The 14,350-nt window shown below is 35.3% G+C and overlaps 1 protein-coding gene across 1 annotated transcript; it reads right to left on the minus strand.

Moving 5' to 3' along the window:
* Positions 1-1,364: 1,364 nt before the first annotated feature.
* On the minus strand, positions 1,365-11,395 carry LOC104104147 (uncharacterized). The gene is made up of 6 exons (XM_009612150.4): positions 11,054-11,395; positions 9,221-10,279; positions 8,708-8,902; positions 8,473-8,627; positions 6,779-6,889; positions 1,365-1,692 (listed from the first exon to the last, which is right to left on the minus strand). Exons 1-6 carry the CDS (start codon positions 11,222-11,224, stop codon positions 1,632-1,634), a joined length of 1,752 nt encoding a protein of 583 aa, XP_009610445.1. The 5' UTR covers positions 11,225-11,395; the 3' UTR covers positions 1,365-1,631.
* Positions 11,396-14,350: the final 2,955 nt, after the last annotated feature.

Raw genomic sequence — 14,350 nt, forward strand, 5'->3', positions numbered from 1 at the left:
ACAACAAATGTATGCTAATGAAATGGCTATGGAGGTATGGACAAACTGAAGCATGTTACTGGAAGGAGATCATTGACGCCAAATATGAAATTCAGAATCATTGGAGCCCCAAGAAAAGTTCAGCACCTCATGGAGTGGGTTTATGGAAACACATCAGCAACTTTCAAAATGATTTCTTTCAGAATAAATCATTCAAAGTTGGCAGTGGTGTTCATGTGAAATTCTGGAAAGACATATGGCTTGGTAATACAACACTAAAGGATTCATACCCAGGTCTACACCTAATAGCCTGCAATCAGGACTCAAATATTGCTCAAAATAGAGAGAACAACATTTGGAATCCAGTGTTTAGAAGAAATCTTCAGGATTGGGAAATCAATGACTTACTTGCTCTCCTAGCCACATTAGGAGATTTCATCACGGAAGATCAACAACGAGACAGAATCATCTGGGGGAATTCAAAAGAAGGACAATCAAAGAGGATTACAACCTTATCTGCTCACATAATAGAATATTAGAGGATTGGCCCTGGAAACATGTCTGGAGGACCAGAATGCCACTCAAAGTAGCATGCCTCACATGGACAGCCCTCAATGAAGCTGTTTTAACACAGGACAATCTTAGCAGAAGGAGCATTACTTTAGTCAACAGATGTTATATGTCCTAACAGAAATAAGAAAGTGTTAACCATATGTTTCTTCAGTGCCCAGTCACTGCTGATATTTAGAACTTCTTCTTATCCATTTTCGGTATAACTTGGACCATGCCTCACACCATCAAGGAAGCCTATATTAGCTGGATTTTTTGTAGAGTTGACAAAGCCATCAAAAGAATATGGAAAATAATCCCAGCAGTCATATTTTGGATTGTTTGGAAGAAAAGAAATGGCAGATGTTTTGATGGAATATCAACTCCAATACATTCCCTAAAAGCTAGATGTTTAGTTAGTTTGTTCAGTTGGAACTTTCTTTCCCCTGTTATTAGGGTAAACACTTTTTTGGATTTTGTTAGCTCCCTAGTTATAGCATAGGTACTCTTGTAATGAAGCTTACAGTGTTTTTTGTCTTTTGTACGAGAGCTAACATAAGTTCTGTTCTTGTAATTTGGCATCCTCCTGATGCCATTTCAATGATATTATCTTACTTCATCAAAAAAAAAAAAAAAAGTATAGTATTATGGGTGAAAATCTTCCACACAATAGATTTGGGTTCAACTTTCATCGTCTCCCTTCCCACTTTTTCCTCCTATTCAATTGAATAATTCTTTTCTTTAAATGACTGTTCTTAATGGAGCAATTGACCCTCGTGGCGTACATTATCTATTTATCAATGAAAAGAAAGAAAGACTAAGAATAAAAAAGATACTTCTGGCGAATATCATGAATCATATTGATTTCTCACAGCGGTAAATCTCAAAGAAGCCATTTGAAATCTCTCCCCAGATCATACAGTAGTTGATCCATCTTTGCTGAGAAAGTATAAGTTTCTATCACAAATGAATATTTTACAACAATAAGAGATGGACAACTGCATCGAAACAGGACACTCTCGAACCATACTCTTTAAGTGTAATGTGAAGGTACTCCTGCTCTTGCAACACTAATACAAGAGACGATATCCAGGCAAGCAATATTAAACATTTCCTTGGAATGACTCAGATTGGCAGATATCACCTCGACATAATGGGCATACTCTACATCAAAATGAACAACGGTTATAGCAACATAATTGAACTCTACAACTACTAACGAAAGTGGAAGATATTTTTCGTCAAAGAAATACATAATTATCGCAAGACAAAATTATTATCAATCTTATTTCTTTGACATCTTAATCAAAATCTAGTGACCACACATAACAGGGTACAATGGCACTTAGCAGGGACATCCTTTCCTAATCTAATTTTCTTTGGCTGAGCAATCTTGTCCTAATCTAATTCTTTTCACCAATTCTGTAACCACCCACTCCCCACCTCATCTATTCTCTCATAGACACACTTACTCACTTTTTTATAACAGTACCAACAATTCTTGCATTTTTTCTTCTTTTTTAAAAGACCAAGATGGATGTCATTTATTTAATCGCGATTGATAGAGTCCTCATACCAAAACCAGATCTCACTAGATGACGAAAAATGTCATTATTCCCTCTAGACATTTCTTAGCTTATTAACCCTTTATCGATGTCTGAAAGACTTATAAGAGGGGCATTTTAAATCTCCAAAAAGCAAAAGAAGACTACAGGGTCAACTAATGTAAGAGAAAGTCCCTTAAAATGCTTTTGTTCGCTCTTACCATCTGATGGTCAATTCTACAATCTTAAACCAGTTGTTCAATGATTCAATCGCTTCAATACTGAAGATTATTTTTTATCAAGACTTCAATACCTCTTACACCAGTTGTTCAATCAACCAGTTGATGCTGATGCTAAAATTCATCTTGACGCTCAAGGTTTTTGGAATACTTTGATTCAAAGTAATGAAGTATCTACCTAGGATAAAGTGCAGGCTGTGATTTTCCTGTTCATCATTTTCATGAAGGGTAAAGTACGTATAATAATAATGTTACCAAAATAAGTTTTCAATTAAAATTATATGGAGAAAATATCACAGATGATGACTTGTTGGAATTTTTTTTCCTATTTTTCATGCTTCTAATGCAATGTTATAATATTGATATCGTGAAAAGGGTTTTAAGAAATACTCTGAATTAATCACATGCCTACTTGTGGCTAAGTAGAATAATACTCTGTTGATGAATATCATGAAGGTTGTCCCACTGGATCAGCTCTATTCCCCGAAGTAAATGTGGCAGTACATGATCAACTCTTCAGTTCTGATCCTCAAAGCATATCCACATCCACGCCTATAGCCACGACCACAATAATTATCTTGTCTCTTCTCTACATTCACTTCAAGGGATGGAGCAGGTCCAGTGGAACGAGTTTAATGATTTTTCATTACTGAATATTATTCTGCTCAGTCATAAATAGGCATGTGATTAACTCAAAGTACTTTTTAAAATCTTTTTCACAATATTGATATTATAGCAATGCATTTGAAACATTAAAAAAAAAGAAAAAGAAAATGTATTCTTCAACGAGACATCATCTGTGATATTATCTTCACATAATTTTAATTGAAACTTTACTTTGAAAATGACAAAATTATGTGCAGTTACGATTTTAAAATAACGAAGTACCAAATCAGGATAAAAAGAATGTTGTGATTTTCCATCATCATCATCTTCATGAAGGGTGAACACTGAATAATGAGGATTACTAGTTCTCTGGGTTGTAAACACATACACAAAAGTGGATGTTCACTTTTTTTTAACCATGAAAGATCCACTTAAATTGTGAAATAATTTGAAGGAATGGTATGACCACTCGAAAGTGATAGTATTACTAAAAGCTCGTTGTAGACGTATTTATGGTTGCAGGAATTTATAACCAAAAGTATAATTCTATTAGTTTTTCAAAAAAAAGTTTTCAATTATAATTATGTGGAAATAATAACATATATGATGACTTGCTAGAAAAACTTTTTCTATTTTTCATGCTTCTAATACAATGTTACAATATCGATACCATAAAAAGGGTTTTCAAAAATACTCTGAGGTAATCACATGCATACTTGTGACTAAGCAGAAAAATACTCTATTGATGAAAAATCATGAAAGTTGTCCCACTGGATTAGCTCCATTCAATGCAGCAGTACATGATCAATTCTTCCGTTTCGATTCTCAATGCAGATCCACATCCACATATATAGCCACGACCACAATAATTATCTTGTCTTTTCTCTACATTCACTTCAAGGGGTGGAGCAGATCCAGCGGAACAAGTTCATGATTTTTCATTATTGAATGTTATTCTGCTCCGGTACAAGTAGGCATGTGCTTAACTCACCGTATTTATTAAAACTTTATTCACAATATTTGATATTGTAGCAATACATTTGAAGCATGAAAAATAGAAAAGGTTTTCTCTACCGAAACATCATCCGTAATATTATCTTCACAATAATTTTAATTGAAAACTTATTATGACAAAATTATGCCCCATTTACGGTTTTAAAATAATGAAGTATCAAATCAAGATAAAATGAATGTTGTGATTTTCCATCGTCTTCATCTTCACGAAGGGATAAAATTGAATAATAAAGATTACTAGCTCTCTGGTGTGTAAACACATGCACACAAGTGGATGTCCACTTTTTTAACCATGATAGATCCACTTGAATTATAGAATAATTTGAAGAAACGGTAATAACCACCCGAAATCGATAGAATTGCCAAAAGCTCGTTATGGGTAGATGCATTTGCTGCAGGAATTTACAACCATGAATGACTTTTTGGAAAAACTTTCTATTTTTCATGCTTCTAATGCAATGTTACAATATCGAAATCATTAAAAAATGATTTTAAGGAACACTTTGAGTTAATCACATGCCTACTTGTGCCTAAGTAGAATAATACTTTGTTGATGAATATCATGAAGGTTGTCCCACTAGATCAACTCCATTCCTACAAGTAAATGTAGCAGTACATGATCAACTCTTCGGTTCTGATCCTCAAAGCAGATCCGCATCCACGTCTATAGCCACGACCACAATAATTATCTTGTCTCTTCTCTACATTCACTATGGAGCAGATCCAGTGAAACGAGTTTAATGATTTTTCATTACCGAGTATTATTCTTCACAACTACAAGTAGGCATGTGATTAACTTATAGTATTTCTTAAAACCCTTTTTGCGACATAGATATGTAGCAGCGCATTTAAGCACGAAAATAGAAAGGGTTTTCTCCAACGAGACATCTCTGATATTATCTCCATATAATTATAATTGAAAACTAGTTTGAAAATGATAGAACTCATGACAAGCTTTTAGTATTACTATCACTTTTAGATGGTCATACCAACAACAACAACATACCCAGTGAAATCCCACAAGTGAGGTTTGGGGAGGGCAGAGTGTACGTAAACTTTTTACCCCTACCTTGTGGAGTTAGAGAGGCAAAGGTCATACCATTCCTTTAAATTATTCTACAATTCAAATGAATCTTTCACAATTAAAGGAGGGGTAGAGGTAATGAAGAAAATCTTAGCCTTCACTTTATTCTGATTGCTTCATTACCTTGGATAATAGTACTACAAGGATCTTTAGCGCCTAGGTGAATTTCAGCATCAAGAACCCATGATAAATAACTCTTTGCAGTAATGTCGAGTGTCATGAATGGTAATGATGGGATGAAGAAATAATCTACTAGTTTAGCAGATACAAGTGGACATCCACTTATGCGAATAAATTTTACTTTCTCTACTTTTCTTAAATACTACTATTCTCTTAATATTATAGTTCTTGTTAATTACCTTGTTTTGAAACACTGCATATACTCTACGTATTTGACAAATAAGATGCGGGAGGCGAGGTTGGGATGGTTTGGGCATGTTAAGAGGAGAAACACAGAAACCCCAGTTAGGAGGTGTGAGAAGTTAGCCTTGGTCAATATAAGGAGGGGTAAAGGTAGGCCTAAAAAGTCTTGGGGAGAGGTAATTAGGCGGGACATGGCGCAGCTACAGCTTACTGAGGATATGACCCTTGATAGGAGAGTGGAAGTCGCGGATCAGGGTAGAAGGTTAGTAGGTAGGCGAGCGTTTCCCTTTGCATTGATTTTCTTAGATTACTATTATTACCTTTCATTTAGTTGCTACCTTTGCTTTGATTTTCTTTTATATGTTGTTTTTACTGCTTGTTGTCATTACTTCTTTTCATCCTTTCTTTAGCCAAGGGTCTATCGGAAACAGTCTCTCTGCCTTCCGGGGTAGGGGTACGGTTGCGTACATCTCACCCTCCCCAAACTCCACTTGTGGGAATTCACTGGGCATGTTGTTGTTACAATATGTCCTAAATTGTTATATTGCATGATTTAGAGATTCTATCACTTAAGTGGAAACAGTGACACATTGAAGATATTTTGTCATTATCTTCAAATTGGACTGTGGTGTAGGTCTAAGAATTTGGATATCTTTTGGCTGCATTTATCCTGTCTTACACGGTTTCTTCTACTTTGGAATATCTTACTTAGAGATTTTACCGGGTGTGTACAATTACCAATATCTACCCCTTCTAGGTTTGCTATTGGGTTTAACGAACTTCTTTAAAGAACATCTTGATTGGAAACATAATATCAACCTACATAAATCATACTCAATGTGCGGCTATTCAATAAGTTTCTTTCCCAAAATTTATCTCCATCAACTATTGAGGATGGTTCCAAGAGTAACATTAAGACTACAGATGAGTGAGTGTTTCAAGAGAAACCTTAAAAATGTCTCTAATAAACTCTGATATTTTTAATTAAAAAAAAAAATTGGTGGTGTTTGGGCCAGCTTATCTCGGATGAACCTTTCTCTCCAAAGTAACCACTTCAACGAACCACCAGTACACACCCGTGGATGCCAACTCTAATTTCAAACATGCTGCTTCTGCTTATGCGTATGGTAGCAAAGGCGATGGAAAGATTGAGGCAGAAGGGTGCTAACAAGAAATAAGTCTTAAAGAGAATCCATCTCATTAGATCATATGCAAGTAGATTCTTGTTCATCTCTAAGTGAGTCTCATGATACGAGGAAACAACTTTAATCTATATTTTAAGGCTAAATTGAAGTTTCATAACTCTAGTCTCGAGGAAAATTGGAAGATACATATAGTTGAGGAGCTTCTGTAATTGAATTTGAAATATACCAGCACAAAGCAAACAAGAAAAGGTATACCTGTGAATTTCTTTGAGCCATTTGTCAACACAAGTCCTGTGAAATTCATGATGGCAAGGCAGTGTTCGTAAAATATCTCCCTCCTCGTACTCAACCAGACAAATGTAACATCTGTCAAAGTAAGCCAAATAGTTCACATAAGAAAGACGGCCGCAATATTCAAGTTAAAAAGACCGCATAACAAATTAAATTTTGACTAAGAATGAACAAAAGAAAGGAAATATTTATGTATTCTGAATTTTGACTTCGATAATACACAGAACCAGTAAAGGAGCTTTAATATAAAGCATGCAATCATACTTTATTTATTTCCAGACATAACAAGTTATGATTGGTTAACTTACTCCAGGGTGTTAGTAACCAAACAGATTTTTTCAAGGTCTAAACATAAATCCTAAGCAAACATAAGACCTGCATGAAGAGTGATAACAGCAAATCAAGCATGAAAGAAGACCACTACATCCACCTAGAACTCTTTATGACTTCTATTTAGAATAGCTAAAATTAAAGAAAGAACAAGTGACAGCAAAAGATTAGTAAAGAAGACCCTCAAGATTGTTTGTACTTCGTTGCAAAAGCTTTGGAGTTAAGAGGTTTCCCAGCATCTTAATTTTTTTCTTTGTTCTTTTTGTCAAGAATCACTGCATTCGCTCGGGGTCTGTGTTGGTAACATCAAATATACAAAGACGCATGTTCCAATGTTAGAGATACCATAACATGACTTACGCCCTTGGTTTAATAAAGAATGAACCTATTTGATTAGGCACAGAGTTTAAGAAAGAACGAAAGACTTTTAAAACTCGTGGTCTAAAACAATCCATAGATATTTGTATGGCTATAAATCATCTATTAAGAGTAAAACGGGAAGTTTAAAGTTACATTGTTTTCAAATTTAGAAAGGGGTCATTCTTTTGAAGGGACTAAAAAGGAAATAGGTTCATTCTTTTTGAAACGGAGGGAGTATATAATTTGGAATAGCATGCCAGAGCACAATTCACGCATATGTCCGTGCACAAAGCAAACTCTCAATTCAGAACAGAAAAAACAAAGAAAACAAAGATTACAATGGTAGAAATCCCAGCTGGACCAGAGATCTCCTTGTTAAGTGGTTCTAAATCATCTGACACCAATACAACTGATGCCAAGTGACCTGGCTAGTGGTTTGTTGAAATGCATCGCATAATTCAAGCTTTACACTGAGCTGAAAAATACTTCCACATATCGAAAAATCAGAAAATAAAGAGATACTTCAACTTATTTTTCAGAACATTCTTCAATCATTGTTCTATAGCAAACCTTCAGAAACATCTATTCACCTCCGTTCAGAGGAAGAGAAGATCTCATATCAGGGTTTGCTGAATGTAGTTTAGAAGTAAAGAAAGAGGGTTAAGCAAGAGATGCCAGACCATTGAGCCTATTTTCATTGGTCATATTTTTCCTTTTCCATAGGACTGCTGATTATTCATCCTGGTAGGAATTTTCAGTGGCTTTTCTTTCAAACTTCGTGTCTCTTCTAGCTACTTCTCCATTAAATTTTGGCATAACCTTTTGGAAATGCATCTTTATTTACTTCTAGGAAGTGCTATATTAATATATGAATAACTTTCTCCGAAAGAATTAGAGATTCAAAACTTAAGCACAAAACTGTAAATGGTGCAAGCAGATACAGGCAAAGAGTAAAATGTAACACTCACTGTGCAACTTCGTCATTTGAACTCCTACGGAATTTGTTGTATGATTTGACAGGTAGGGATTCAACAACTTCATTGGGTGCTGGAACAGACCCAATTGAGGATACAGAAGGCTGAGATGATAGCACAACCGATTGCTGATGAATTTCATCTAGAACCTAAAATGAGTACCCAAGCTCACTCGTACTGATGATTAAAAGGTAAGTGCCTGTAAAGTAAAACGGATTGGTAACATTACCTCAAATAAAGCTTCGGCCAACATAACAATTCTTGAAATGCTTGCCCTGGCACTACTGTCACTATCTAAGTTAGCTCCTCGGGTACCAATATGACACGTACAGTGACCCGTTCGATGCTGACCAGATAAGACACAAGACCTCTCATGGCCAGAGTGGTTCTCAAAGCGCCTTCCCAGTCGTTGAAGAGCATAGACCTAAAAAGTGAATAATATGTTCGTGTCAAGAGGATCTTGTCCTGGCTCAAAACTATACATGATTAGAGGAACCCTACATATAATATGCTGTTCAAGCTCATTCAGATTACAGTTCTGTTTCCAGGCTACATATTTTTTAGCATTATTTTGGAAGTAGCCATTTCATAAGTGGCCAACGAGTTACACCAAACACGAGAAACACGATTAGAACTGCTGCATTCATGTATGAAGAAAAATAGACTTTTACCCTCTTGCTTATATGGGGATGCAATATAAACCAAATGTGAGCACAATGAAGTTAGGCAGATATTCACAGACCTGAGATCTTATTCTTCTTCGCCTCTCTAGCCAATTTGACCTATGCTCCAGCATACCACTATATCTTGCTTCTCTTCCTCTTGGGCTCTCAACTGCATAATATTGGCTCCCATACAAGGAGGTAGAGGTACCAGATGATGAAAGGCCAGAAGTATTTGATAGATTTAAGTCATTCCCTTCGGATGCTGTCAAACTTAATTCACCACCCAAATGCTGTCTCACACTATTGTCACTAGCATGTCTGGTTACTGTTTCCCGTTGAAAGGAACAAACATCAGGAAACGATGATCTTCGAACAACCCTATCACGAAGTCTACCAACACTCAAGGTTCTACTAATACTGATATTCCTTTCAGTAGGCTCACGAGCAGCACTTCTTCTGTCAGAAACTCTTGTCTCGAAACCATCAGTATAATTATGATTTCTTGGAGAATATAAATTAACACTACACTCTACTCTAGTATCATTTATGTCACCTGACAACCCTCTTCTGGACGCCATATGTGGCTCATCCATAAAATTATCAGGAAAGTTAGCAGTTGAAGGAGTGAACGCCAAGTGATTAGAAGTAACATCTTCAGAACATCGGCTAGGAGACTGATTGCTGAAACAGCTAGGAAAGAAGTCACAACTCTGTGGCCTTTCATTTCTATCGGTGAATCTACCTGACGAACTTGAGCGTGGAAGCTCACCCTCATCGGTTGAAATAGCAAACCTCTGTGAAGATGCAAAAAGGGACCTCGCTGACCCTAAACTATTTGCTCTGCTCAGCCGGAAGCTCATGTTGCCAGGACGAAAACTGAAGCGGGGGAGGAAACGACCAGAAGGATTCGATGATCTAGATGAGGAAGCTCGAGAAGAAGCGTCACCTCTCCTAGCCACAGTATCAGATAAGGTTGATTCATCCCAATCATCAAGCTCAATATTGGAGTCTACACATGTTTCATCATGCTTCTTAACTTTAACCTTTCCATACCATTCGGTCTTTCTTCCTCCTGATTTAGACTCACTCAAACAAGGACCAGTAACCCCGTTTCTTTTGATTTGATGTTCCGAAGCCTGAATACAAGTTTATGAATCAAAAAAAGATATTGCATAGGTATTCATATTAAAAGACATCAAATCCTGCATGAATCATGCACGCGTTCCTCGTCAACTATGTAACAATCATTTGCACCCACCCATCCCACACCCCTACCTCCACTCATTCCTAACTATTTTTAGCAATCAGGACCATATAACATAAGATTTCCGGGCCAGCTTGAGCGCAAGTCAACTGTACCACCGGGTACCTGCTATCTCCCACCAGCACAAGTACCGGGTAACTCTGCTCACCAAGGCCAAGAACCGTTTAACATAAAACTACCGTATAATCTAAACCACTAAAAAGAAACTTACATGAAAAATTTAGTAGTTCATACTAAATTCCATGTTTAACTGTGCAGCGTAAAAATATAAATACAATTCTAGGCATTAACAATTCTAGAGCCATAAGTACAACTAAGAAAGCACAATGAACAACCTCTATGCATGCCGTTAGATACAGAATGCTAGAAAACTACAAATCCGTTGTACATTAACAGTAAACTAGTTTATATTCGATTTCTGTATCATAATATGCATAAAGCATACCGTGAAAAAAGTTCGAGCCGTGAAAACAGCCTAAGCCTGCAGTGGTCAGGCCGTTCCCCGGACGTCCGGCTCATCGCGGGAGCGTACCGGGCTGCCCTTTTTATACCGTGAAAAAACAGCCAGAATGTACAACCATTTAGGCACAATGTACAACATCAAAGCATGCTGAAACTCACAGAACGAAAACACAAAAAGCAAGACCTGTGTTGCTTCGTTGTCAGAATCGCGAGATCCGAGACAAGACGACTGAAAAACTTTACTCCGAGTGGATCGAGATCTCCGAACGACCGCCGTCGACGACGAAGATGAAGATGAAGTCGCCGGCGGCAGCGGTGAATCAGTTGCAGTATTCTTACTACTACTCGAACCCATTTTTTCAGTGTAGATCCAAATCTGAAGTTTCAGATCTAGTAATTTGAATATAACAGTTGGATTTTCATTATTTTATACACAATTAATTGCATAAATTTTCATGGATTAGTGGAGTGAGGTGGTGGGGTAAGAGAAGAGCAGATGGCGTTATTTATGGCAGTATTTGAGGATTCAAATTCAAGCTTGGTCGGGACGCTGCTATTTAATTTAACGGTGTATTGTATACATATTTTGTTGCTCTTTTGGTCTATTGCAGCCTTTGTAGTAATAGCGCGAATTCAAATGTAATCACTTTGTTGCCTTGTGTTGTGTAATAATGCCCCTCTTTTTGGATTTATGACTGATTATGAAATCCCCTTGATTTTGGTAAATTTCTTTAATGGCTTATGAAAAAGAAATAACATAATCATGTAGTAAATATTTTATATCGTGGATAATAAGATAGATTATTGTAGTATGGATTTGTCCTTTTTGTCGGTGGCGGAGCCTCATGCATCAGGTGGCTTCGTCGTAAAATTATACTGTATAACTCAGTAATTTTTTTTAAATATATATATATACTATATAATGACACCCCTTGATTTTTTGGTGAGTTTATTTTTTTATATTTTAACTCTCCTTAATAAAAAATTTGGCTTTATCACTGCTTCCTGCTTACTCAACTCCAAAATAAGCTAAGATCAAATAATATGTTGGATTTGGATAACCTTACCCTGCCTTTGGAAACACGGGTAATTCCACAACCCCTTCCTTGGACATGGAAATATGATAAAGTTGGCTTTCAATGACAAAAAAATTAGAATTGTTTATCTACATGTGTATTGCGCAAGAAAAGTCGTCTATCTATTAACATGACGTGCCTATCAAAGCCGGCTGAAGGGTAAGACAGCCCAAGCAATGGCTCAGGGGCCTCAAATTTTGGGAGGGCCCCACTTTTCTTTGGTAGTAATTTTAATTTTTTTAATATAAAAATTGAGTATCTTAATGCTAAAAAGTAAAAAAGTTAATACAAAAAGGAAAAGAAAGTTTTTAATTTTTTACTGACGTTCGTTGAGATTTGAATAATTTAAAGGGTATAAAGATATCTTTGATTTTTATTTAGCGGGTAAAATTTGAGAACACTAGTTGATAAGAATCTAAAAAAAAATATTGTTTTAGCCTTGATAAAAACATAATAATCTGATATGGTAGTTTAAACTTATTTTTAATTTATATAACGTTAAAGAAAATACTACAAGCAGAAAAGATAATACTCTGATCGGTATACCCAATAAGATAACAAGAATTGATTTTTTTTTCAAATACTTATATTGCTCATAAAATAGTATTCCTATAACAATTTTGCATAGGATCAACAATGTGTTAGGAGAAGCTGAATGGATCGGATTACCTATATTATCACTTAAAAAAGACTTATTAGAATAACTCGTTATAAGAAATTGTTAATAGTTTTAAATCTAAAAATTTTAAAAAAAAATAGACTTCAAATAAAAATATACAAAATTTATTTTGTTAACAAATTAGGGCCTCTCATCTAGATTTTGCTTTAGGCCGCTTATTTACACAATGCACGCAACATTCGCAAGTTTGATTAACAAAGTTTTGTTGCTTCCAAAGTATTAGCTGCAAATAATGTGAAGAGGAAATATACATAAATGATGTCATTTTAGTTCCTATAGGATCACTAGGATTTGATATAGACTCGTAGGACTAAGCATCTCTCTTTAGTATTGAATGCTTTTTGTCCATTTGCTTCATGCTGTTGCTTTCTGATTTCAATTTATTGGAAATTAAACCTCTTTATGTTAGAAGTTATTTCTTTAATAAAACTTTGATATGTATTACTTATGTATAAAGGCCATTGAAGAATGCTACCGATTCTATTTAACTTTCTACAAGAATAACAAGACTATTGTTTTTATTGGATGATGATCGAGTTTAACATGAGCAAGCTTTTATGCCAACTAGTGTATTTTTATTTTATTTTATTTAGGAAGTGTATTTCTCGTGACTTTTGTTTAGTATGGTTATATGCTTGTCTAGTTAGAGATATTTCTTCTTTTCTAATGTACCAAAAAAACAAAACAAAAAAAGTTAGAGATATCTTTTAGGACCTTAATTTTTGTGTAACGATGATACTCGAATATGTAACTTTTATGTTCACTTGATCTACTTATTTATTAAATAATATTATATGGTTCTCATATGAAAAAAAAAAAAAAGAAGAAGGCATAAGGTATCATAATACCAAATGGCTCTTTAAATGTTGAAAAAAAAAGTTTGTGCTTTTTTCAATCATATGATATTTGGAATTCATATTTATGATGTATAAGGCATATTAAAAGGGTTATGCTTCTTACCACAAATATTTTTATTCATAGAATCTGAACCTAAAACCTTTGATTTAGAGTCAACGGTAGAGGAAATAGGGTCAAGGATGAAGGGATCTCTTCCTTCCAACAACAGTATTATAGTGAAAATTTATACTTCAAAGTGTGAAATATCAACACCACTCTCACATGTTGTATGTAGGATTTCAAGGTTATACCCCAACCACATCCTTTAGCTCTAACAATAGAAACATTATACGGCTAACCATCTCACTTGCCAATTGCCATGAATTATTAAGCTATCTAATAATCTCCAAAGTTGATAGAATTAAGTACCAAAGGTGTTGTCTCAAACTTTCCAATGTGGACACTCCGACCAATGACCAATTATTTTTCAAAAGAAAAAAATGTTTGATATAACTTTTTTCTCTTAAATTACTTCGATCAAAAGTATATCCCAATTGAAATTATCAATAATCCTATTAGTTTGCTTTCAGCAGCTTCAATCAGTTCAATCTTGTTTCTAGATTTTTTTGCCCAAACTAGTTATGGTACGGTATTTCATTTTTTCTTTTCTAAAAGTCATTCGGTGTTCAAAATTCACTTGTCTAACTAGTTAATATTGTATAGGTTAAAATCCGCCCTAGAATATTTGGGGTAAGATAGCATTAAGGAAAGATTCAGTCAAGGTCGACCAGGAAGCAACGAGATTAGTTGTCGAAATATCAACAATGGTCAAGGTCGAGCACCGTTGACAGAGCCGTAACAGCTAGTTTTTGAAATAGGATATTAAAGA

The sequence above is a fragment of the Nicotiana tomentosiformis genome, chromosome 8, assembly GCF_000390325.3.
Source record: "Nicotiana tomentosiformis chromosome 8, ASM39032v3, whole genome shotgun sequence".
Classification (NCBI taxonomy): Eukaryota; Viridiplantae; Streptophyta; class Magnoliopsida; order Solanales; family Solanaceae; genus Nicotiana; species Nicotiana tomentosiformis.

Coding starts and splice junctions, on each gene's coding strand:
- LOC104104147 (XM_009612150.4), bottom strand. CDS start 11,224: ATGGGTTCGAGTAGTAGTAAGAATACTGCAACTGATTCACCGCTGCCG. Junction 10,280..11,053: donor CTGACAACGAAGCAACACAG/GTCTTGCTTTTT, acceptor ACTTGTATTCAG/GCTTCGGAACATCAAATCAA. Junction 6,890..8,472: donor TCAAATGACGAAGTTGCACA/GTGAGTGTTACA, acceptor TTACTTTGACAG/ATGTTACATTTGTCTGGTTG.